The sequence below is a fragment of the Pipra filicauda genome, unplaced genomic scaffold (assembly GCF_003945595.2).
Source record: "Pipra filicauda isolate LSUMZ 115617 unplaced genomic scaffold, ASM394559v2 scaffold116_size3395265_pilon, whole genome shotgun sequence".
NCBI lineage: Eukaryota > Metazoa > Chordata > Aves > Passeriformes > Pipridae > Pipra > Pipra filicauda.
Window position 1 is genome coordinate 25,595 of NW_024103618.1, and position 26,888 is coordinate 52,482.

Consider the following 26,888-nt stretch of genomic DNA (forward strand, 5'->3'; position numbering starts at 1 on the left):
AAGGCTGACCTGGCTGCAGCCCCAAACCCTCCGCGCCCAGCCCCATCCGACCGACAGGTAAGGAGCGGGGCCGGCCCAGCCCGGGGGTCGGGAGGACAGCGAGGTGCGGGGCCATGTTGCGGGAGCGGAGGGCGCGGGAGGCGACAGGGACCGCGGCAGGTGAACGCAGGCGCGGCCCCGCGGGGGCGCGACTGGGGGGGCCGGGTGTGTGCGTGTTGGGGGGGAGCTGCCCCCCAGCCCCCGGACGCGGCGCAGGAGGCCCCGCACCGCACCCGGGGCCGCCCCCTGCTCGCCCCGTCGGGGCGGGCGGGCAGCGGGGCGGCGGCGGCGGGGAGATGGCGGGGCGGCGGCGGCGGCGGGCGCTGCCGCTGCTGCTGCTGCGCTGCCTCCTGCTGGGGCTGCTGGGCGGCGGCGGCGGGGGCCAGCCCGGCGGCGGCGAGTACTGCCACGGATGGGTAGACGGGCAGGGCGGCTACCATGAGGGCTTCCAGTGCCCCGAGGGCTTCGACACGGCGGCCGCCACCATCTGCTGCGGCTCCTGCGCGCTGCGCTATTGCTGCGCCGCCGCCGAGGCTCGCCTGGAGCAGGGCGGCTGCACCAACGACCGGGAACCCCCGGACCCGGGAGTCACCGCCCGTGAGTGCCCGGCCGCGCGTCCCGAGGCGGGCGGGAGCCGGTCCCCACGGAGCATCCCCCGGCCCGAGCCTGGCTCCGGGGCTCCCTGCCCCGTCCCATCGGGTGGGCAGGAGGCGGGCGCGGCTCCAGGTGCGCACGGGGCGGCGGCGCCGGGAGCGCGGCCGCGGAGCGGCCCCTGCGCCGGGAAACAGAGCGGGCACCCGGGGTGCGAGAGGGGAGGGTCAGCTCCGCGGTCCGAGGGCACCGGCTGCTGGAGGCATCTCGACTGAAAGGCACACTTATATTTTATATTCGCATCGGCAAACTTTGCTGTGCCTGTTTAACTTTGTTGCTCCCGGAGGTGAGAGTGGTGCTCTGCAGGCACAGCCCCACCGTGCGAGGGACCATCAGTTTCCCAAACAAAAGGAATCCGGCAGCGCACACGGAGACTGGTTTCCCAAGTCAGACGTTCTGCGCTTATCTTCCACCTTTCGAATGGAAGTGATTTAACAGCATCTGCAGCATTTGAGCTTCGCCTGCAGATTCAAGGTGTTATATTAGACAGTCCCGACGGTCTGGGGAATGAGGGAGGAGGACAGGAGTGAGATTCTTGAGCAATGCCCAAGAACCAGCAAGCAGAACATGGTATAAACAGCTTTTACCTTTGGTAACTAGTAAAACTGTCAAAAGAAAGAAATTTTTATATCCCTGGAACCTATAAGGTTTAAACTTTAATTTTGTTTCAGTGATAATGGTGGAAAGTTCTGTCTTCTGAGCAGCTCAGTGTGTTAGTGGGACTGAAATGGGCGGCTTTGTAAACGCTGTGGAGTTTATATTTCTATACAGCAGACCTATTATTTCAGTCGACTAATTTGCACGGCTTTTCTTCTTCTTTCTTCTCCCAGAACCAATCTACGTTCCATTCCTCATTGTTGGATCAATATTTATTGCCTTCATTATTGTGGGCTCGCTGGTAGCTGTTTATTGTTGCACATGTTTGAGACCTAAACAACCATCACAACCAATACGATTTTCTCTGCGGAGCTATCAGACCGAGGCTCTTCCCATGATCCTGGCCTCCACCAGCTTCAGGACACCATCCAGGCAATCCAGTACCGCGACAAGTTCCAGTTCAACTGGCGGCTCAGTTCGGAGGTTCTCCTTCCCCCGGGCAGAGCCAGGGTGCCTTGTGGCATCACCACCTCCACCGTACACATCTGGCTGCTTCCAGACAGCCCACACAGTCCACCTGACCCAGCCAACCGGATTTCTGGTGTCGCCACCGTACTTTGGGTATCCTCTCCAGCCAGAGCCTGCCCTGGCTGGGAAGAGCTGCTCTGATTTTACTCAGAGCTGAAAAGAGTTGTGAAGAAGTAACACAGCCTTCAGAAGCAGAGGGACTGCTGCTGGTGGGTGTCACACTGATGTGCTGTGTGGCTGTAGAAGTCAGAACTGTTCCCGTGGGTGAGTTGCCCTTGAAAAGTGCAGGGTCTCGCTTCGGATTGCATTTCCCAAACTTGGATCACACTTACAAATGAGCTGTAAAACATCCCAAACTGTTGCTCTAAAAATGGACTGCTCTGATCGCTCGGCCTAATTTGTGCAGAATGTGTTTAGAGACAAGTAAAAGAACCATTTTGGGATAAAGGTACTCATTTCACAGTGTAATAAATAACATTTTACTAGGGTAAAATGCAGTTAACTTAGTTAACAAACAGTGGCTGCATTCCACTGATAATAATCAGACTAGTTCTATAAAGCAGCAATAAGCCTGAGAAGAGAGAAGTAATACTTACTAAAGAGGATACCTGAAACAGCTGACTGCTTACTACTTCCATGAGCAATGAAAAGGAAGAATTTTATTAGATATCAAAATGCACAGATTTTTAAAAAATACACATACCTGAACTTACGCTGCATATTTGTAATACTACACTTTAACTATGATAGATGAAACTAGTACTAATTAGGCTAGTTGAAAATAAGCCAGTCTCAAGTAGCCAAATTACCTATAAGGGAAGCAGAATGTATTCAGCATTATCACCAATAACTTCTAAGAATTGTGTTCTACATAAAGCATTTTTCAGAAGGAAGTATTTATTGTCAGCTTTTTGCTCAGCAAGGTGTAAGTTGGACTGATCATGAAGTTCTTTTTGTAAAATTAGCCATGTATAAAATGTAAAGACAAGCTTGTAATTTAAAATGTATTTACAGCATTGACAACACTAATTATTCAGTAGTCACACACACAAAACAAATTACCAATAAACTGTGTGGTTGAAATGTTGTGTCATCTGTATGACTCTGTACTGGTAGTGTTTGATGACTCTGATTGGTGTATCTACTCTATGTTTTTTCCTGTTAAAATAGCTTATTTTGCTTTTTAAAATGATTTACATCTTCAGCTGCACCTGTTGTGCAGATTTAATATAATATAAAATTCTGATTATATCGCAAACTAATAGATTCATTATTTTACATGCAGCTGTGGTGAACACGACACTGATTAGTTGCTATTTTAGACTAAACGTCCTGCACTAGGAATAAATTTTGTTTGCCCTTCTACATTCCTTCACCCAAGTAAACCAACAAACCAAATGGAAGAAGAAAAAAAAGCATCTAAACCAAACACATGTAGTAAGCAAATGTAAAATATACATGAAAAAAATGCAGTCATTAAAGGGCTTCTCTGTATACTTATTTTTGTCAACAAACGAAGTCATTCTGTGGGTCAGAACCTACAGTATCAAAGGCTGAGCTTTCCTATTTTATCAGCCTTAAACTCCCTGTGTATAGAATCTGTTGAAGTACATTATAGCTGACCTATCTTACAAGCATTTTAGAAAAGCTTCATTGGTTCTTCCTCAAGAGTTGAATACTTTTTTTTCCTAACAAATATCTAGTGATCAGTAGTTACGACAAAAATATTTTGAAATAACCCTTTTAATATGTTTTTTATTGCACAATTAACATTACAATCCAACAGACGTTACTGCTGGTAATGCAGTTTCTAAGCAGAAAGACAAGTTGTACACAATGATGTTTTAAGTAATAGACTTTAGCTTGAATGCTGTAATTGTTAATTACAACCTAAATCATGATATACAGTCTCGTATATGTTTTACTAAAAATTAGATTTTAAGCACTTGGGAAGTTAATTGAAGGGTAAGTGTTCAGGCTTGCAATTTTATTTTAGAAACAAGCTTCAAGGGCAGGTAAATTTTTGGTCACCTATGATGTTTCATAGGACTCTCCCCACATATTTTGAATGGCTACTAGATATGGGACTGTTCATCAAGTAACTTTTTTGAAAAATCACTGAATATTGCAATAGGTATCAGCCCTGTTGTTTGGAAGCATACTGTGAGATCTGCTGACCATTCCTGTATACAGCAGAAACAGTAAACCAATTAAACTGGATTTTTTACAAGTATAATGAAGACTTTATAGTAAGTCTCCAATTAGTAAAAATCTCTATCTAGTAAACCAAGGCAACACAGACCCCTTCGGGAAGCAGACACTTCATCAATTTTGACTAAGAAGGTGCAATTTATTTACCTTTAAAGAATAATTAAGCCATCAAAGGAACTGACACAGGTGGTGAGTGGCTGAAATTCAGTGTTTTCATCAAAGATAGGCTGTACGCAGCAAAGATAGTAATGAGTTAGGCTCAGTCACTGCCCATTTCCATTCGGTGCTGTACACCGAACAGGCCAGGCTGCTTCACTGCAACAATCTCAGTGGGCTCTGCAGTCAGAGTTTTAATATAGGGACAGTTTTTGATACACTTGCATACAGCTTTAGACTGTAATGATTATTCAGCCCAAGGAGAGGCTGTGAAGTCTGCCATTTGGAGTGAAACTCAGTCTAGCAAGGAAGACACGTCTGAGCCACTTCCGTTCTTCCCCTGATGCTGAATAATGGGTTTGTTCTCATAAAATGCTTGAAAAACTTGACACACAGGAATAATTTCATCGAATCAGACTTAGATAAGCCTGCTAATACTTCAGCGTGCTAACTACTTCACAGATCAGTAGCCAGAGTGCAGTAAGTCCTGCAGATGATGTTGTAAGGGTGGGAAAGATCATGTGTAATTAAAATAGCTGTACTGGGTTACCTGTGATGCAGGTGAGGTGGGGATTATGCACCATCTGCAAATGGATAGACAAAAAAGAATCTGTAAATTAAAAAGAATCTATTACTGTTCATGTAGGTACAGTACAGTAGCTAAAGGGACAGAAAAGCAGGTGGCCGGAATACAGGCTATGGATGGAAATGCTTGTTGCCTGTGCCTGTAGTTTCCAACCCAGATGGATTGATTCAGTGTGTGGGCAAGAATGCTGAATTGCCTTCCTAATGAAAAGGACCTATTGGCACTAGATACTCCTACAATTTATAGGAAACAGGAAATTTTCCTAAAACTTTCAGACAGAACAAAAATGACATTCTGGTAAGGGTTTTAATGACTAATGAAACAGTTTGAAGGGCTGGATGTAAGCTTGAACCAAAAGCAATTGCTTGCTATCAGAAGTAACATTTACAGGCAGTACTTACTTTGCTGCCACATTAACAAAGTAGATTTAACTATTTCTTTTGTAATTCTGGAGTTAGTTCATACTCCTTTTACTAGGGTGATGTCAATCTAAAATCAAAATGAAAGAATATTCACACAATAAATGTCATTCATACATGATGCAATAAATGCTTTGCTTGCCATTACCTGGTAATGACTTAGATGAAACTCAAGTCTTCTGCGGATTACAAATAATAGCGACATGCCATTTGTTTTGTGTTTCTACACTTTGGTATTCTTAAGCAGGTATCTCCAAAATGTAACAAGACTCTCCAGTGCTAGGATAAACATTACAAGTACTTGCAAGAATGTCTGAAGGATTTTTGAAACTAGGTAAGCAGTATAGTACACGGCTATGCAAACTCATGGATTATTTGTTGTACTAATCCCACTTGAATTTAAAAAACAAAGTGACAATTTCAAAATTATTTTGCCATTACTGTTCAGTTACAGCTTGACAGCAACACCAAGGAGATGAAGTCTGTTTTCAGTGCTGTTTTACTGCCTATTGTGATGTGCTGTGTGGACTTGAACTACTCTGAACGATGTTGTCTGCTTTTGAGGTGGCTACTGCTCCACAATACCCATGTAAACAGGCTTTGACTCACAGTTACATTGAGGCTATAATTCCATGCTATCCTGTTTTCATTAGCGAAGGCACAAGAAATGCCTTTCTGTTCTTTTTGTTCTTTTCATCTATGACTTGTGCAAATTCAGGGGGCTGTAGTGTATATCAGGTCAGTGAAATGATTTTAGTTTAAAAATAATGTTTGCCATAAGAAAGGAGGAAAAGGATTTGAAAGGGAGCCTGGATCATTATACCTGAAAAATTTCAATGTCCCCATGACTGCGAGTGTATTAGAGGTGGTGCCATACCACGAGGTGGAACATCCTTAAACCAGCTTTGCCACTAAGACTGGGTCTCGTGAAACCAGCAACATCTAAGATCTGTTATCAAACCTGCTTGGACAGAATACAAAATAAATTCATTGTCCAGTGCATATATAAAGAATCAGTCGCCTATCTACAACCAAAACTTAGTTTAGGTTTGGATATATTGATATTTATTCAGTGGCAGGCACTGTTACAGGAACAAAATACCCACTATTATCATAGTCAAAGGATAGAGTATTTATCACTGTCGTCTGAAAAGGGAGGTGACGTTTCCTTATTCCCACTCTTACCATTCTGGTACTGCATACTTCTCTTTCAAAATATGGTATTACCACCGGAGTATATTAGGGCTCAGCTGGAAGTCACTAAATTGCAGATACCAGTGCTCCTCGTTTGTTTGGGTTTTTTTTAAACCTTTTCTGGACTTCACGTGACAACTGAAAAAGACATCTCAAAATAAATGTTTAAAAAAAACCCCAACACAAAAAACCTTAAAACAATTTTCTACTTTTCAGTTTACCTTAATAAATATAAGAACTCTTTGGTATTTGTGTAATACTATTTCTGGTATGTTCCATTTTTTACAATTCAAACCCAAGAGTGACAAGATACATTTTCTTCTGAAAGTAATCACTAGCATTTCCAACTAATCAAGTCAACAAAGCTTCTTAATTTAATGGCAAAGTTTATTCATTTTTTAACAATTAAAAGACAAAACATTTAAAATTTGCAGTTCAAAACATGCACATTCACCAAATGCCAAATGACATTTAACACTGCATAGAACTGAATGTGTTACTAAAAGAACTATTTAAAAAACAGTGCATTTAACATCCACTTAAAACTAAACCTGAGAAACTACCATAAACACCGAGTTAAAAAATCTTCATTCATGCAGCTTCATAATTTCCATGACAGTTTCAGCAGTAATGGCCTAGAGGAGCTGTAAAACCTCACTTTACCTTGAATGCAAATTCTGCTGTTTCAGACTGACCGCTTCTGCAGTGGTTCATACACATATCAAACACTGAAAATTGTAACGAAAAATTACACTGAAGTAGAAAAACAATATCGATGCATTTATGGCTTCTATTCTACATTAAAGAAACACCATAAAATATGATTTAAAAAAAAGTCTCGTCTGGTCACAGCTTTGCAATTACAAATCACACTCCACATAGATATACTTTTATTTCAGTATCAGCCCTCCAAAGTACCCAACTTTGCACATCATTGCTCAGATGAGTAGTGCTTATACTGACAGGCAGTCCAGTTGAAGCCTATGTGAGTAACACTTTGCATAAGCAGGAACCAGGTTTGGAATGCTAAAATATTCCTTTGTTTAATAAAGATCTATTGGTTAACAGCGAGGAAACTGGGGAAGTGAGGGCGGGGGGGAGGAAGGAGAAAGTCACTTGTTGAGTTTTGTTACCAGTGAAAACATCCAGTACCAAGGAGCTGAACTGACAAACTCATTTGCTTAAATAGCGCTAGCTTCTCGATATATTATGAGCAGACTTTTAACGAAGGCATTAAAAACCAGGAATCAACAACCACCATGCATTGCCTCAGAACACATTTAGATATAGTGCCTCATGCAGACAGAATGATAAATTCATCAGAACTACAAGTGCTTTTACACAACACAGAAGAAAAAAAGGGAAAAAACTTCTCTCCTTAAATTTATCACATGTGCCAAATTACTCATAATTCAAGATGGGTTCAGATGTCATGACAGAAGTCTTAAGACACTTAATGCTCATCTTTGTAACATGGTGAATTTTATGGATGCATGTGGACGTATAGGAATCTTCAGCTATCTCTTAGTGTTGCAAAATATTTTATTTATCATTTTATACAAATAGAATGATGACTAAGTATAAATCTGTTGAAACTGCTTTGCAAAAATATGTGTAAAATTAAGAAATGGCAAGAAAAAATTCCAAATACAAATTATCGATAAGTTTGTCAAAATCTGTTTCCAGTTACTTCTCTTTCGAATAATTATATATATATATATGTATATATTTAAAAATAATCAAGCAACAGTATTTATATAAGATACCCGATTTTTAAGTGGCACTGGTTCAATTTTTAGATGGAAATTTTTAATACTAACTTGCAGTGCACATGAAACAGATGGAAGTGTCCATGTGAATTCTATATTTAATGCACATTCGGATTTTCAAACAATAATAACAAAGGCATTGTTTGGAGCATTTTTGCCTAAATTGTTTTTTTTTTTCTTTAAACAAACATCAGCATAATCCTCCTATTTTAACAAAGGTAAGATGTACTAACAGGATGGTAATAGATTATATTACTGTCTATTTAACATGAAAATAAGGTGCATTTTGTATACTTGACCTGATTTAAAAATGGGCACACATAGCTAAGATAATCTTATATTTTAAAATGGAATTGTATGAGCAATCAAAGCCCACAATTTTTGCCACATCTGTTTTTTTTGCTATTTTTAAGAAGTGGTATCTTTCAACCACTAATTATCATAAAAAATATAGAGACAGGAGAAAAACCTCATCAGAAGTAATAAAAACAAAAAAATGCACTTTATGAAATACTACTTTAAATTCGGCAAAGGTATAAGGATGAAATGCTGTGTTAAGACTATCTTAAAAACCTTAAATGATATTTTAAATTTAGGATATTAGAGCTGTTTCAGTCACTCTTCCTTTTTAAGATAGTTAACTGGAGATATATTGTGTGTTATTTTCTTCAAACTGTATTACAATAGTAAGACAGAATTTTATTTAATAGGATAAATAAGATTATGTAAATATCTCATTGTAAATATTTTACAAAGTATTTTAGTTGTCATGTCGTTTTCTGAAAAATCAGCAAGTAAGCCATTTAGAACAGAAAAAAAATTACTACTAAAGAGAGTATGTATGGATTGAGTCATTTTATATGAGTTAAGTACATTGAAAGATTATAAAGGAGCGTCATGGTTAATTTCAGAAATGTTTTTAAGTTGGTCATTGTCCCTTGGATGATAGAAAACAGGGAACCCCATTTTAGGAAAGGGGCATGCCCCCAAATTTTTTCTTGCCTTAGGTCAAGTGATTTGGCCCTCCCATATTGATCCATCTATTTATCTATGCCTGAAATGGCTTTTCTGAAGGCAGCTCTTATCTGCATGACTGACTGGCAGTACTGTTTCTAGTGGGATACGTTCCCTTTGTCCCTGTGTCTTCTGTTTTCTGTTTAAAGATCACTCCGGGAAAGTGAGAGGAAGACATTGCATAACATGCATATGAAATGCAGACTGCCTTCCCATTGATACACCTTCCTAAATATGTACTTTCCAACAGTGACTTTTGTTGGGCTTTCCATGTGTATTTTTAAGTTTCTCTTAGAATGGAGCATAAGAAACTTGGAGAGTGCAATAAATGATATGTTAGGTGTCTAGCTAGATGAAAGGCAAGGAGGTAAAGTCACCTTTAGTAAGTGTATGAAGGAATGAAAGAGGGCAGAGAAAAGATAGGACTGGATGACTTGTTATTTCTAACTTGAAAGTGGACAATTTGGAGAGCAAAGAGGAAATATTTACTTTAACAGATCACTGGGGATATAGTTGTTCTGCTTTTCCATCTAATTGATCTCCATTGAAAGAAAAAAAGACATAATTCCTATGTAATGCACAGAAATATAATTAAAAATAAAACCAACTGCTACTATAGAAAATTTTATTTTAAATGTAATTATGATGGCTTTTAAACCCAGAATTAAACATGGACTAAAAAGTTGCAAGACTTAAGTAAATTTTGAAGTTCCAGTAGCTTTTCTTAGTTTGAAACCTGATGGTTGCTGGGTGTTAAGCTGAGAAATACCAATGTATCATAATGTTCTCATCCCTCTTTTTTTCTTCTTATACCAGGTGTATATCTTTTTCTGCAGTCACTTCATCTCTATTTTTAATTAAAGGTGAGAGTATATAGGTATTCTGCATGACCAATAAGTTGTAAAGAGACTGCTGCAAAGTATTTCACACCTTCATAAGAAGTGATTTTAGTGCAAATAAATCAGTACATACCAAAGACTAGCGAAGGGCATGCTTTGCTCTGTATTTCAATGTATGCATTTAAAATAATCTTAGTATAAAAATGTTGAAAATTTGATTAATTTTAAAAAATAAGTTAAAACGAACTTTCTTTTGAACCTGCAGTATAAGCAGATACAACTAAGCATCACAAAAATAATTGTTTGCTAAAGAGAAGTAAGGCAGAGCAATTCTTAAAAATTGAAAAAAATGTGTACAAGTTGGCAGCCATATTCAACATAAGCAATATTAATGAAAATAAGGGGAAAGCTTGTATAAGGCCAAAGGTGCAAAGACTTGCAGTTTTGAAAACAAATGCCATAAAGGCCATTCAAATTAGACTCACTGTACTTTCTCCTCAAGTGTGGAGAATCAAGCATGCAGTTCTGAGATCAGGACTGGAAATAATTTCTTTTCAAATTATTTCTAACAACAGAAAACATTTATGGAATTTCTTTGGCAAATGTTTTTAGGTTAGTTTGACACAAACATCTAGGAACATCTCAAAATCTTTCTTAAAGAAGGTGAATTAACACCATTAAGATACTTTTTTTCCAGCACTTGTTGAAATCAAAGGCTTATTATCAACTGTATTTAAATATATTAACACTTAAAAACCTTCACAGATGCTAACTGATCTGTCAGTGTAAGGTATGTTTAGCAATCTGACCTTTGCCTTTCTAGTATATGACCAGTATTGATTCAACTTCATTGTAAAATAAGCAAGCTGGCAAGATACAAGGTAAATTCCAATCTGTTTACAAAGACTAAGCAAGTACTTGTTAAAAAATTTAGAGATGGTGTTTTACAGTATAGTTGCACAGTGCTTATGTCTACTGAATACACAAATCCAAACTTTATGGAACAAGACCATCATAGATCTTTCAATCTCTGATAACTGGGCCATAGTCACAGCTCCCAGCAAAGATCTAGTAGCCTGTCTCACAAAACTAAGTACTAAGGCCTAAATCTCGAGCTGTGTTCCTTCACCATTCCTCAGGCCTTTGCTTTGTGGTATCATAAGCTCTTATTACTTCAGACTGGGAAACTATTCCATTTTCATCTTGAGAGAAGGCGTAGCCATCTGCAGATATAAAGGAAAATAAAAACCAATTAAGGTTTTTCTTAAAGCTTTAATAAAAACAACAAAGGTCAACCTCTTTTCAGCAATTAGTAGAAACCCATGCCATTTCTTACACAATTTTTCACTTATAAAATAGCAGAAAAAAACTGTGCATGATCTTAGGAATAAAGAGAAACTAACAACAGGCAAAGAACTTGGTCTAATGAGTTTAGGATACTGCATCTTTACTATAAATAAATGCAGTAAAAGGTAGAACTTTACTTCTGTGTTATTGGATATTAATTTTTGTCAGTGAACACTTACGAAGCAAGTTTTGCTGCAAAGAGTCAGAGCGATACAAGTTCACATGGTTCTTCTTAAAAACGTTCTTCAGTAGCTGTGCTCTTTCAGTTAAGCTAGAAAGAAAGTGGACACGTGAAAAATATTTACTTACTAATTACACTATTCCTTTGAGTCTGTTCAATGGGAATGAATTATTAAGTGAAAAGTGTCCATTCTTTTCCTTTTTAAATTGCGCCTGATGAATTATGTAGATGATGATTAAAAGCGTGTGTAAGGACAGATTATTAAGTCCAGATCCCTGGTAATGATTTTACTTGTCACAATATAGTGATATCAAAATATCTGTTTGAAAATATACAAAATATAAAATATCTGTTTGGAACATTGCTGTGCGCTAACAACACAAATAAATGAATACTGTAAAGCTTTCAGCATGACTCCTTTAGAAACACACAATGTGAAGGGAAGGCACTGTCTTCCTTGATGTATCATGGCTTGATTAGTGCCAGGCTGAGTTAGTCTTCCTTTTTCTAACACAGAGAGTGCTCCTAGCCTCTACTCACACAGTACCACAAAGGGATGGGAAAAGAAGATGGAGGAAAAGTCACATTCATGGTCATCAGCTGCATGTACAGAAAAATATTATTTCCATGAAAAGTGTTCTAGCAGGACATATTCCCTAGGAAACTCTAGAAGGTGTTCTTCTGGAGATCATACCCAAATAACAGACTACTATTACTGCTAAGGTTGACTACCTCAGCCCATCTCCTTCCTTCCCAGCACTACTGAGTTTGTTGTGTTATATGTTTATTGTGCTTTAGTGTGACCCAAGTGACTCTCCATTCCAGCCCAACTGGAAAGCAGGGGTATTAAACATTTTTTAAATCGAGAGTCACGCATCAGCTAAATGCTGCAAACTGTAGTGAACAGAGTAGCAAAGTACTGGGTTTCCTTACTGTCCGTCTTTCTTACATCTAAAGTTCTCTTAAACAGAAACCCACATTACTAAATAAATAACAGGTGGACTAGCCATAGCTCACAAAGCTTTCAAAATCTACAATTTTGATAACATATTAAATATGTGCAAGGGACTATATTAAAAAACCCCTCACACAAACCCTTCAACGTCTTCCTCTAGATTTGATATTCACTGTGAATTAGATCATGTGTTTCAGAGAAATACTTATCCATCATTTAAACACTTCAAATGCTGAAAAATCTAGCCTGTCTCCACATGAACTGGTCTAAAAATCAGTTCAATTAAAAAAAAAGAAGTATCTTATGTTTATTCTGAGTATACAGTGATTTGATTTCGTTACGGTTTTGCTAGATTACCAAAGCTGTCTCTTGTGTAAGGATGTAGTAAGTAAAACAAATTTCACATACCTTATGTTACCAAGTTTTGATTACTCAAATTACTTTTTAATATTCTTGTCAATTAGCTCAACAGACTTACCTTCCCAGGCTATCAACCAGACTAAGTGGTACAAGGAATGAAACTAGATTGCTTTCCTCATTAGATTACCATTCAAACCATTAAATTAGAAAGGCTCGTTCTTTCTTCAGTGAGTATATACTTATATATGAAGCTGAACCACTGGTTAAGCTGGAGGGACTAATGGTTTAGCTCCCTTTTCTGTTCCTTTCCAGCCTGGTGGTTAAAGCATATACCAGGAGGTGAAAGCCTGGCTTTTCTAAGTTGGAAAAGGAAAACAGATCTACTATTTCCACACCCATAGAGAAATCCTAACTGCAAAATCTACAGGGTAAGGGAACAGGCAGGGGAAACTGCTTCTGCTGCCATGTTTTGAATGAAAAGATGGAATGAGACTTCCTTGTAAAAAAGGAATTAAGTACCAATACCAGGAAAGTAGTCAGCATCTGCTGACTGAACCAAGAATAGAGAGGCTGAAGTACTGGGACACATCTTACTCTCAGTGTTTTTCAAAGTTAGCTCTCTGGGGATTTTTTTTTCCATTCTCATTGCTCCTCTAGGCTGTGTAGGAGCCTTCCTTTTTAGTTCAGAGCTGCTGTTAAAGTGACAACATTAATAAAAAATTAAGGACTGAAATTTAAACCACAAGGATACAGAGAGTGAATACATAAATCAATAACTTCATGTAAGATTGGAGGTCAAAGAGGTGGAAGACTGCAAATACTTAGATACAGTTATCAGCTGTATCTCCTTTGCAATACATCTGTGAAACCCTTCATAATGTGAGTTGAAATCAGCAAATTTCTATGAAATGCTTGTTTTGACAGGTGTTATTTTCTAATAAAAAAAATATTTTATTAAAAACATACCAGGCCTACTGTAGCATTTTTGGAATGATCATTCTTTCCTTGTGTTCCAGAGTGAAATGTTCAGATTGCTTAAATGCTAAGCAGTGAAAATATCACCTTAAGTTTACATGATCATGAAGTATGCGTGTCTTAGTTTATGTATAATGAAGTTTCCACTGAACAGATCTGATTGCTGGTACAGAAAATACAAAATAAGTGCAAAATACACTTGGGAAAAGAAAAATGCTTCCAGCTATCCAGGTATTAAATTCTACTCTTTTTCTATACTTGAAATCCTGTGGGCTCTCTATTATGAATCACCCTTGCCATTCAAAAGACTATTTAAATATCTACACGTGAAGCTCAGAAAACATGGTTTCATAATTAACTAATGATAGATCATATTAACTAAATCCCTTATGCTCATTGTGTGTACCTATATGGACAAGCAGAATATTAACTATTTTTGAACATGAAATGTATACCTTTACAGGTAATTAATCACATTTATAGAAAAAAAAATACTATATGTATACCTGACCAATCACTTATCAGGTCTAAAAATAATTTCTAAGTGATCTGAATTAAAAACAATGATTCTATGATGCAGCATTTGCAGTATATATCTCTAAAGACATTTCCACAATTTTGAACTGCTATTCATGTTAGTGTTAGTCCATGTAGTATTCAACACAATAGAAATATTTTTGTAGTAAGTATTAATACTGTTGTTTCTGCTTAAGCATTATATATGTTACCAGAAAAAAACCTTTTTGAACAATGGTTTATATACAAAAAAGTATCTTTTTACCTTAGTCATTTCAATTTTAAGTAGAACTGGCTTAGTAGCATTTCATTACAATGGCTCCAGTGATAGAAATTCCACTCATTGTGGCACAAATTTGTTCATCCACTGAAGCTGCTCTATTACTTATGCTGTCGAGGCACCCTCAAGTCAACAGTATGCCAAACTGAAAGTTTACTTTCTGTTGGAAAAGTGGCTGTGCAAAATTCGCACCTTCTTGCTCAAGATAATATTCTTACTTAACTGACAAATATATGGGATAAACCAAATTTTAATGTCTTGTCTACAGAAGAACTGAATTAAGTACTTTTGGACAGTTTTGGGGAAAAATCTCACTAAACATCCTTACACTGAAACGGTAAGATATGATAGCAATGCTCTTCCTAAGCCTTTGATGATTATGTTTTAAATACCTTTTCAAATCATCACTGTAAAAACACAAGGGATGTCATATTCTGAGACTGTATTATCATGTCCTAGTTTTAGAGCACATGCTAAAATGCAATAAAAATATTCGAAGAACAATATTTTAAATTATTTCAATGTAAATGTCAATTTTTATCCTAATTTTCAGAAAACAACTGGAAGTGGAAATTTACAATTTAAATAGAAAATTCCAATCCTAAGATTCTTTGATAGGAAGACACCAAAACTTAAAGCCTTACAATCTTAGCTGTATTTAAATGCATGCAATATGAGGTCAACACAGTTCTAAAAAATGTGCAACAAATATATTCTAGCTGAAAAAACAGCAAAAAAATTAACAATAATATAATTGATAGAATTGTATAATTGTTTGTGTTGAAAGGGACCTTGAAGATCATCTAGTTCCAAATCCCCTTCCACTAGACCTTCCACTAGGTTGCTCAGAGCCCCATCTGTCTTGGTCTTGGACACTTCCGGGGATGGGATTGGTGCAACTTGTATGAGCAACCTGTTCCACTGCCTGATCACCCTCACAGTAAAGAATTTCTTCCTAATATCTAATCTAAACCTACTCTCTTTCAGTATAAAGCCATTCTCCCTTGTCCTATCACTACATGCCCTTATAAAATGTCCCTCTCCGGCTTTCTTATAGGCCCCCTTCTAAGTATAACACTCAGATACTGACTGATTACAGCAACTAGCCAACAGAAAAATCCTGACCTGTTATTTATGGAAGCTAAGCCTCTTATTTTGTGTTGTAGAATTTTTAAGATGGGAATAGTCAGAGTGGAAAAGTTTCCGAGTTATCTTTCCCACTATTTCCAGTTACCTCTTAATCAAGCAGTGATCTTCTTAGGTTATTTTGGCATTTTATGAGAACAAATCCCTTCTGCTACAACAGAAAAAAGTTCTTCCAGAGATATGCACACAGGAAAAATATCTGGTCCTGAAGAATACATAGTAAGTTTGTAAAAAAATGACTATTTGTTCTTGCATGAAAAGCACGACAGCTTGAATAAAAAAGTTGCATGTACATATTTAAAACAGATGTAGGGGACATTCCTTACCAGTTTAACTACTTACTATGCGCTAGTAACTAGTTCATCTAGGCTTCTATAATTTAGGAAACTCAAAAATGTTTACAAAAGTTCAATCAAATTTTTGAAGATGCAAGCAAGTCACTTCATCAGACCATTTCTTTAACAAAGAATCGTTTCTCCATAAAAAGTGAAGTTTTGACTCTATTACCTGAATTTAGATATAATTTTTAAAAATGGAGGGAATAAACCCTTAAGAAATATTAAGTTGTGTAGCATCTGCTGATTTGCACCAATGTTGATGTTTGATGTTTGTATCCTTCAAAAGTATAGGTCTAAAAATAACTTTGTGGAGAATGAATAGATCTAAGAAAGACATTCTGGAAGGTAACTAAAAAACCCTCATGGAGCCCTCATACCTACTTAATTGTGAGATAAAAACCTAATTATAAAAACAGTGGTGAAAACACCAAGTTCATTTTACCTATATAAGAAGGGATTTGGAAGACATGCTATACATAGGATGAAGGAAAAGCATGCTGCCAAGACAACTGCACTTAAAGTAGCTTAATTTGGGAATGCAGGTATGGAATACTAAAAAGGTACATTACCTTACTTTTTTCTACATCCACAACATGTTCCCATTTGATCACTATCTAGTACTAATGTCTGCTTTCTTTTCTGCAATTCATTCTTTTACAACTTTTGCTCTTTGCAAATAAATATGCAGTATACATTGCTTCTGGCTCAAAGCTCAGCGCATTGATATATGACTTGGTTAATCTGGAGGAAAATCTTGCCCTGAATCTCCCTAAATGAGCACTGTCACTGGAGAAAAGGATCCCTAATAATCAATTTAGATCACCTTTAAAGATAAGAGAACTTACTCTTGCAAGCACTAGTTGGGTCTTGCAGTGATGAAGAAAAAGTAGGCTCGAAGTAGGAATTGCCATCAACTAGGGGGGTTTTGCAGTACTTCCAGTCTGAAGCTGCTGCTACAAAGACAGCATATAGAGCCTGATGGGAGACTGTATGCAGGTATGTCCTCTTATGTAACCCACCACACTAGACTAGGTGTTCCACGAGTGGTGGGATAAGCTCCCAGGTCTCTCGGCATCTCCCCTGGAACTCGTATATGTTACCGGGGGAGAAGAACACAACTAGAGGCAAAATATTTCTTGTGAAACACTCACACAAGCTGGATATTCCCCCATTAGAAATGGTGGTTATCACCTTGGTATCTGATGTAATTTGATCTCAACCTGGTAAATCCTAGTTTAATTCCCACTGAACTGGAGGAGGGATAAAGTAAGATTGAAGGAGAAAGGGAACTAAAGTATCTTTATGAACAAAAGGTACTTTCTGAAAATTGAACCTAGAATAAAAGAAATGACTGTTGGTGTTTTTTCTGGTAGGAAAAAAGCCTCCTTGGCTAAGCCCTTTGCCATGAAGATACTAAAAGAACAGCAGTCCAAAGGAAAGAAAGAACAGGAAAATCAAGTATCAGCAGTTTTGGCTTTTTTTTAGACTTCACAAAACTCATGAAAATGAAGACAAGGAAAGAAAGCTCTAGTTCAGCCAAATGGCACTAATGAATTGGAAGGGGGGGGAGAGGGGAGTTTTGTCATCTCATACTCCATTCAGCAAGCGCTTGCTACGAGTTCAGCTAGGGTTAAAAAGTCTGGAGTATTTTAGTGAGTGCACACCTTTATGCTGAGTTTGCACATAGAAAATGTCCAATTGTTCAGTTTTACCTACTCCCTTTTCAAATTACCTGCTTGGTCCATGAAGGAGGATGTAACAAGGGAATTCTTGTGGAGTCTTAAGTTAAAAATCTTTCTTACCTCATATAGGTTAGTCAAATTAGTTAGCTCTGGACTGGCATAACATACAAAGCCAGGTTATTATATTCAGTTTCAGAAAACCCGAGACAGATTTGTTGTCTGTCCCTATGCTACCAAGCAGGTTTTATAAAAATTTAATTTTTCTTTTGTGCTTATGCCCAATTTATGACTATACTAGTGAATAATACAGGTTTAAACTCATTTTGTATTAATTGCTAACACAGTAAAAAGTGACGAAATTAAAATCGTACCTCAAGTTTCTATACCTAATAACTAGAAACTAAACAGTCAGCTACAAAGAAACACATCAGTTAAAGCTTTAGGTAAAAACCTACATGTAAGCATATGAAAAAACATGAGGCTCAGTAGACCTGAAGCCCCTTTACAGATGCCTTTTGTCCGTATGGATTTTGAAAAATAACCCTTTGTCTTTGATATATGTATAAGGCTTAAAATATTTAGCTGTTTTTTTTTTTTTTAAAGATAACGTTCTACAGATTTTTACAGCACCTTTTGCCATGCACAACTGCCCCAGGATCCTCAGACTTTGCTTCCAACTCCTGAACTTCATCTACCAGTGTCTTGTAAGTAGCTCTCTTTACTCTGGAAGGATATATGTAAGTAAATACTGTCAGATTTACTCTCTTGAAAGCACAACAGACAGTTTTAACATTTACATAAATAGTCAATTTATAAATCCATTTTCCGAGACTTAAAACTAAGCTTTACAGGAAGAAATATCAAAAAAACAAATCTAAAGAAGGTATTTTATCAGCTGTTCTTGCAAATTAAACACAAAAAATATTTATTAATAAGAAATTACAATTATAGAAACATTTAAAATAGTAATAACATTTGTAATAAACTTTTTTAAAAACAAAAAAGGTGAAAAACAATTTTATATAATCATCAGAATTGATCTTAATTTCTTTTTATTATATTAGTAATTAGAACACACATTTAAAGGTCACTACTTTCTTCTGTAAACCTCAGCATTTCTGTACTCACACTTTGTACACTATATCAAGAAGTAAAGCTGTCATAGGTATACACAGAAGTCCCATCCAAAACACTCCAGAGCTGAACATCATCGCTGCCTGAAGGGAAAAATGCACAAAATGTGATGATGTCATGACAAGAACTAGGAAAAAAATCTTAGAAATATCAATTACTTTGTTGAGGCTATCAAAAGCAAATTTAAATGAACTGTTCTGGTCTGTCTAATGTGAAATAAAACTTGAACTCCTTTCTAAAATCCCGAGTCGCAACAGAAATCCAGTAGATAGTAAGCACTATTTCATGTTAATAAGCTGGTAGAAAGATACACTGCTTAGCTCTTTGCATGGGGGAATCTACTCCACCACAATGCTGCTCTATACCACTATGCTGATTATGGGCATTTCCATTAAAATCAGATTTATCAAAAATCCACCCCCCTCAAACTTTGTCAACACATTATGAGCACAATTTCCTATGTGCAAGTGACCCCAACAGGATGTAACTGTTTCTGACCCGTCATATGGGTACTGGACACTGTTACAATCATTCTGCAATATAAGATGGATTAAAGTTATATCCCACAGAACTCGCTGTACCACACTGCCACAGACTCCTGTTAAACAGATTCCTTAAAAATGAGAAATAAGAAAATAACCATTTATGTAACTACAAGAGCATGCAACATATCGTTAAATGAAGATCTAACACATTAATACATGGTGAGATATTTGAAAACCATATAATTATTTTTAGTTGTGTATTTTTTTTATACACTGCTTTATATAATACATAGGAATTTCTTTTGTTCATAACTTGGTCTGTAGACATACTAAAAACTAAAACACACTAAAAAGCCAAACCAAACATCACAACATATACACAGCAAAGGAAAAAAGGTATTTACGCCTGTAACTCACGCTCAAGTGCCTACATAATAATATTATGGATGCAAGGATTGTGATAAATACTTAACGAAGCATACTACTGGAAATTTGTTTTGCAGTCAGTATTAAAAATACCTTTATAATGTAATTAGATTGTACAGAGGTTAAAAGTAACAGTGCTGCACAACAATATCCTTTTAAATCCTTTATTTTATTACTTGGAGACTAATTTCTTTCAAGGGTTAAAACTCAGGACGCAACTAAAATATAAAAGCTGAAATTTTACTAGTTTTTATTAGAAGACAAATGCGAGTAGCTTGCAGCAGCTGAAGTCTAATTTCTTAACATGCATATGTGAACATTTTAGAATGATACTTTATAGGTAGATATGTGAAAACAGAAGTGAATTATTTTCGGAAAAAAACCCTAATTCTCATATAAGTTATATTTATCTTGGTTTTGTATTCAAATTCCTACTGACACTGATACTTTGGAAAGCATTAAATTGTATTTTAAACCAAAAATTTGGTAAACTTTTCAACGGCTATGTCAAAACGGCACAGATATTGCCCTGAGATTCTAGTAATTATTTCTGCCAACAGGTAAGGTGTAAACACTGAGCAGTGGCAGGTTCAAAATAAAATAATTCACATTTTCAGTGGAGAAAAAAAGATTTGTATTGGGAAGTGGAGAAAATATACTAGTGGAGAAAATGTATTAGCACAGTCACTTTATAAGCAAAACATGACTTTGACATACTTCATGAAATACTCATTTTCTAAAATAGAAGGTAATAGGAAATGTCTGTCACAAATACATTTTTGCAAGACATTTTATAATTAAGTCGCAATTAGACATCTCCCTTAAAAACAAGAAAAAAAAGCATAAAAATAAAACTCGAAGTAATTACAACTCTTCCTTCCTATTATTAATAACGATTTTTAATTTATAAGAATGTAGCAAAGAGCTGTCCTTGCGTTTAGCCACCCCGTATTAAATGTTTGGTGGTGAAACAGCAAAAGTGATAATGTAGGTCTTAGGATGTTAATTCTGACCATTGTAATGCTAACTATGAATGAAGGAACAACTGGCGCCTGCTATTCAGTCCATCCAGCCTTTGGCTTTACAAATGAACAACATGAATTGAGGTAAAAAAAAAAAAGTTTTTCTGCGTCATATTTGAAAGCCTGTCAGATTTTTTTCTTTTACAGAGTTAATCCAAACCTAAAAGATTTAAAGCCGACATTCGCATTAAAGACAGAGGGCCTCTTTGTATTTTTTGGACGAAGAGGGGAAAAAATAAAATCCCACAGAGGTATTTCCTTCCTTTCTGTACAAGAAAGCTCCCCCCTCATTCTGTAGAAAACATTTTTGTCTCTAACTTTTCACATCTCTCTACACATAGGCAGGTCATCTGGGAAATGGCAAACCAACCCTTTTCAGACAATGGCACTAACAGGAGCAGCCTGTTCTGGGGACGGACTCTGGCTGCCTCTGTTTGTGGTTTACAAATTGTTCCTAATGTGAGAGATTTCTGGTCTATGCCAAGTCTTCTCCCTTTAGGCCTTGTGAAACCAAACGGAATCTGCCACAAAAGTGGCTCCCAGGGGAATTCAGAAGTAATCCAAAATGAGAGCTGGGAAGCCCAATTTATTGTAGGACTTACAAATCCTGCTGGGGGAATAAATAATTTGTTCTATGTGTAGCTCATACTGAGTATTATGATTTTCTAAAATAAATTAACATTGTTTATTAAGTGTAATATACAGATTTTTATATAAGCTTTTATTTTTTAAAAAAGAAAAAGGGCTGAGAAATACTCCTTTTTGCGGCTTAGTGGCAGATTAGAGATCCTGGCTGCAAAACATTTTTAATGCACTGATGAAGATGTACTATTAGGAAATTACGTGTCGGAATGAACAGAGAGCATTCCTTTTTTCTTAATTATGAAATGATCTGCCAAAACTGCTGGCTCAGATTTTTAAAAGCCTTCTAAAAATAAGGAGAGAAAGATGAAACTGGTAAAATTCTTGCTGCAGAAAAGCTTACCCTTTTCAGTTTATTGATTTCAGGTATCATCTAGGTACATATTTTCTTCCTAAAAACTACAGAGCTATTAAAATAATACCTCCTCAACACCATCAAACCAATAAAAGTTTCCCTTCTCAACCTACAGAAATAACTTCATTAGTTTTAGTTATCTTCATGTGTTTGCCTTCATATATACCAAAGTACTTATTGTTGTAACATTAAAAGAGATCTGCATTAACTGCCAGTGCAGTGAAGTTCTTAAAAGTGAGTTCTTGTATTGCCTCTAGTCTTTCTTTGCTCTTTAGAGTTTAAAAAACATATCTTAGTTCCTATTAACTAAGAACTATGTTCCTCAGAATTTCAAAGAATTAAGTTCCTCCCTATTAGGAACTCTGGTTATCAGGTATATTAAAAAGGGAATCTCTCAATTTTCTGCAAATACAAAGTGTCACCGGTATGCAACATATAGTAAGAGGTACTGAAGCAAAGGGAGCATCAGATAGTGAGGAAGCAAATAACTGCAGATATTTGTAGGCAGAATCTATAAATTCTTACTTTAACAAATCTCCTGTGAACAAGAAAAATGACTAAGGACAGAGTAAGGAACATGCCTTTGCTTTTTCCTTATCTCCTCTCATTTTCTTCAGCTGTGGATATAAATAGTCCATTGCAAGATCACCAATTTCCACTCTGCAGGCAGGTATGAAGAGTGGGCTGTATCCCACAGAATGATGATTAGATGATTGTCTTAATTATATAAACAGAAATAATAAATAATGTAGTAAATAATAAACATATATAAAAGCTCACAAACACAGACATGTACTATAAATCCTAAAGCTTCAAGAAGTACTTGTAGACTAAGGTCTCTCTTCTACAGATGTGTCCTTAGTTCCGTCACTTTTTTTCATTAATATTTTAATATTCCAAGTATTCACTGGAATACACATCTTGTCTTTTCCTAGAGAGGACCTTAATCACTCAGGTTGAGCAAAAGCCAGCACATTTTCTCTCCTGATCCAGTAAATTATGATTACTCCATACGAAGTCGAACAGCAGACACACAATTCTCTGTTCAATCACCATTTCAGCAGAACGCATTACTCTAAAAGTTGCAGAGTCAAGGGAAATTGAAATCTGGCTTTTGGAAAACATTCATTTGAGGTGAATGTTTTAGTATTTAACTGATAGATAGATTGATATTTTAAAAAACACAGGTGATAAAGATCTAACTGTGGGAGGTAGTTAAGGTTTATGAATCATCAGATTAGCACATTTGAGCCCAGAAAGATATGAAATGCAAGACTGCACCTTATTATGTGTTCTTGTGAGTAGCTTAGAGTGGCTGCACATTTTCATTTTGTGAATTAAGTTCGTAGGTATTTAATGCCTTCCCCTGCATTTTATGAAAGTCTAAGTTACCTCAAAAGATGTTTCATATTTGGGAAAAAAACCCCACCAAACAGACCAACAATAAAGCATGGTGCCAGAAACAAATTATCAGTTGCTATCTCCATTGACTTTAGACAGATACAGTGATGGAAATGCTTTCAAAATAAAAAGCAAGCAAAAAGTAAAGAAAAAAGCGCTTCGCAATAAATCTTAATACCTGGAAATCTCCTAAAAAAAGCTGAAGAGGAGAATGACACATAAACAGGAAAGCTTCCCTCAGAATTAGGAATGGAAGAAGGTTCCGTTGGCAGAAGTTTGGCTCACAAGGTTGCACTACAGCTTGAACTAACAGATATGAAAAATAACCTTTAGAAAATTAGAGAGAATTAGCCATCTGGATGTGAAATTACATAAGCTAGAAAGTGCTGGCAAGTTGATATTTATCACACTTTTAATCATGCTTGCAATGAAAAAGCTAGATTGTCCTCTTTTGCGTCAAAGAAGACTCACAGGAAAACCTATTTGAGTTGATTCAAAGATGACAAGAAAGAGTATCTGGCAAAGGAGATGCAAAGCCTCAGTGAGAAGGTGAGTATTGGTAGTTCTACAGAGTTTGTTACTATGCTGGTTGATGTCTGCACTGTAATAGGTGTAACAGGAAAGAGTACAGAAAACACTGAATTTCACTAGAATTTGTAAAGAACAGAAGCCATTCCTCATCAGAAGAGAAAGCTTATATGGAGAAAGATGGCAGTTAAATATCGTTTAAGTAGAGTTGTATGCATAACTACACCAGGGATTTGTGCTCGATTCCATTAATAACATTTTGAACCAAAAAACCCCACCCCATAACTTTTGTTTATAAAGGTGATTGGCAATAATATGCTGATGGAAAGAATTATGATACTAGGAAAAGACTAACCCATAAAAAAGAAGAATGGTAGAACGGTAATACTATCGAGACAGACTATTGTAAGCCAAAAGGTAAATTTGGTAGTTCAAAGATCAGCTCTGCTGTTTCTGCTGTACCTGTCCTCTCAGAGAATGAGAATGTAACTGATGAATATGGAAAAGGATCTTTGAAGTGTATTTGGGAACAGTAGACTGGCTAACAAATATCTACTACTAGACCAAGTACAATTAAACCATGAAGGTTTGAGGACTTAAAATGGAAACTACCTATTGGGAATCAAATGGAAAAAGAAAAATCCCTTATACAAATGTATTGGATTCCTGAAGTGAAAGACTAAAAGTGAACTTTAAATACAAATAATTAAATAGCAAAAAAATGCCAGTATCAGAATGGTAACATAATTTTAGGCTCTCAGGTGAGGCTAGATGACTAAAATGGATATGTGTTATCATTCACTTAAAAAACAACAATAAATCACTGAATTTTTATGAAGTAATAATATTCTCCACAAATGTACACTGAAACATTTCACTAAACAAGAGGTTCACATAAGTATACAGGGGAACACATATACAGATTACTGATTGTTGTTTTGTAAAGACTCACAGGTCTGTACAAGACAAGCTGGGAAAAAACTTGAAAGGGAGATGAAAATGTGCTAAATATATAGGATAATGCCATAGGGGCCTTTTGCTGAGAATGGGCTTGAGAAATATTTTTGACTATGAAAGAAGACCTTAGGCTTTTGCTGTTGAATTATTTCAATGTTCTTGAAAACTGTACTTCAAACATGCTCTGTAAATAAGCAATAGTCCCTTGCTGAAAATTTAGTGCAACAATTACTCCCCCTGAAATGAAGACACAGAATTCTGGATAATATTTTAACCCAGACTGGTAACAAGCAGTGCAACAGGGGAAAAAAAAAAATTACTGGCTAACTCCACATAGCTACCCCAGGTATTAGCCATTGAAGAATGATTAGTTTCCAGAAGTTTTGTGATAATGAAGTGAGAATTCAAAGTCTTTGGTATTTGTTTACCATATAGAACACAAGACAATTTTTAGAAATAGAGATTACCAACTTAGTTATCCGTCAGGTTCCCTGTCAGTAATTCTCCTGTGTTGAAGAACTCAGAGAATCATTACTTTTCAAATTTTAGGAGTGTTATTTATAGTCCCCCTGCTAACACTGAGGAAAAGCACCATAGCAATTTTCTTAAAAATACAATCATTTAAATTTATGTATTTATTACGCTGTATTCTGCAGAAGTTATTAAAATAACACTCATCTGTTTTTAAAAATGCAAGAGACAAGTACCCATTAACAGCACCTTTTGCAGCTGGTGGCACAAAAGCTGTAAGATCCTCCTAGAGAAGCTGTTGATGTATGGGCTGGATGAAGAGACAGTGAGGTACACTGAAAACAAGCTGAATGGCCAGAGTGTGGTGACCAGTGGCAGTGTAGCTGGAGGCGAGTAATTAAAAGCGTATCCCAGGGGTCAATACTGGGTCCACTTCCATTTAACATCTTCATTAAAGATCTGGATGAGAGGTAAAGTGTACCCTCAGGAAGTTTGCTAATGACACAAAAAGGAGGGAGGAGTGGCAGATGCACTAGAGGGTGCATGAGATGCACTGCTGCCATTAAGAGAAACCTCAGCAGGTTGGAAAAATGGGCTCAATGCAGTTGAACAAGGAGAAATGCTAAGTCCTGCACACTGGGAGGAAGAAGCTCAGGTACCCGTATATGTTGAGGGCTACCCAGCTGGAATGCAGCTTGGCAGAAAAGGACTTGGTCCTGATGGACACCAAGTTGCATATGAGCCAGCAATGAGCCCTCGTGACAAAGAAGGTGCATGGTATCTTTGGGTTCATTACACAAAGTACTGCCAGCAGACATCAAGGCAGGTCCCTTCTGCTCAGTACTGATGGGGTCACACCTAGAGAAGTGTCCAATTCTGGGCTCCTCAGTACAAGAAACATGGACATGCTGGAGACAGTCCCGTGAAGGGCCAGAAAGATGATGAAGGGCCTGGAGCATCTCTCATACAAGAGATAGCCTGAGATATTTGGGACTACAGCCCAGAGAAGGCTGAGGGGGACCTTATCAATGGAGAAAGATTCTTGAATGGAGGGTGCAAGGAAGACACAACCAGGCTATTTCCAGTGATGTCCTGTCACAGCACAAGAGGCAATGAGTACAAACTGAAACACATATCTGAACATCAAGACAAACTTTCTTACTTTGAGGGTGACTTAACAGTGACGCAGGTTGTCCAGAAATGTAGAATCTCCATCCTTGGCAATATTCAAAAGCTGTCTGGACATGGTCCAGGCCAACTTGGTGTAGCGTTGGGAGCATTAGACCAGATGACCTTCAGAGATCTGTTCCAGCCTCAACCGTTCTATGATTGTATACTAGCCTGAATAGTGGCTTTGCTCTCCATTAGACTAGAACAAATTCCCCATTTTGGATCAGACTTTAGACAAACATCTCACTAGAGAAGACCTGTTCATTAGAGACTGAAGTATCTGGACAACGAAATTTTTAAAGAAGTCATTTGGTATTTTTGTGTAAAAGAAAATGCAGTAAAGGGATTAAAGGATGCACACCTATTATTTTAATAAGCACAATTCCATATAAGCAGGATACCTGGTATAATATAGAGAGAAGCAGTATTTAAGAAACTAATACTGTTAATATAGTATATTCTAATACATCTTTCCTACATGGTGCAGCTAAATCATCCAACAGGGAATATTATT

General features: G+C 37.1%; 2 protein-coding genes across 4 annotated transcripts in view; one reads left to right on the top strand and one right to left on the bottom strand.

Annotated features, from left to right (window-relative positions):
- The first annotated feature begins 335 nt into the window (after nt 1–335).
- On the top strand, nt 336–2,901 carry SHISA3 (shisa family member 3). The gene is made up of 2 exons (XM_027722578.2): nt 336–636; nt 1,521–2,901. The coding sequence occupies exons 1-2, from the start codon at nt 336–338 to the stop codon at nt 1,970–1,972; spliced, it is 753 nt and encodes a 250-aa protein (XP_027578379.1). The 3' UTR covers nt 1,973–2,901.
- A 3,849-nt stretch (nt 2,902–6,750) lies between these two features.
- Nucleotides 6,751–26,888, bottom strand: part of ATP8A1 (ATPase phospholipid transporting 8A1) — a 115,453-nt gene continuing 95,315 nt past the window's right edge. For all 3 annotated transcript variants that reach the window (XM_027722574.2, XM_027722576.2, XM_027722575.2), the window contains 4 exons: nt 18,912–19,000; nt 18,414–18,506; nt 11,530–11,621; nt 6,751–11,226 (listed from right to left, as the gene is read on the bottom strand). In XM_027722574.2, the coding sequence (XP_027578375.1) occupies nt 11,129–11,226; nt 11,530–11,621; nt 18,414–18,506; nt 18,912–19,000 (372 nt within the window). In that variant the 3' untranslated portion in view covers nt 6,751–11,128. The remainder of the gene's footprint in view (nt 11,227–11,529; nt 11,622–18,413; nt 18,507–18,911; nt 19,001–26,888) is intronic.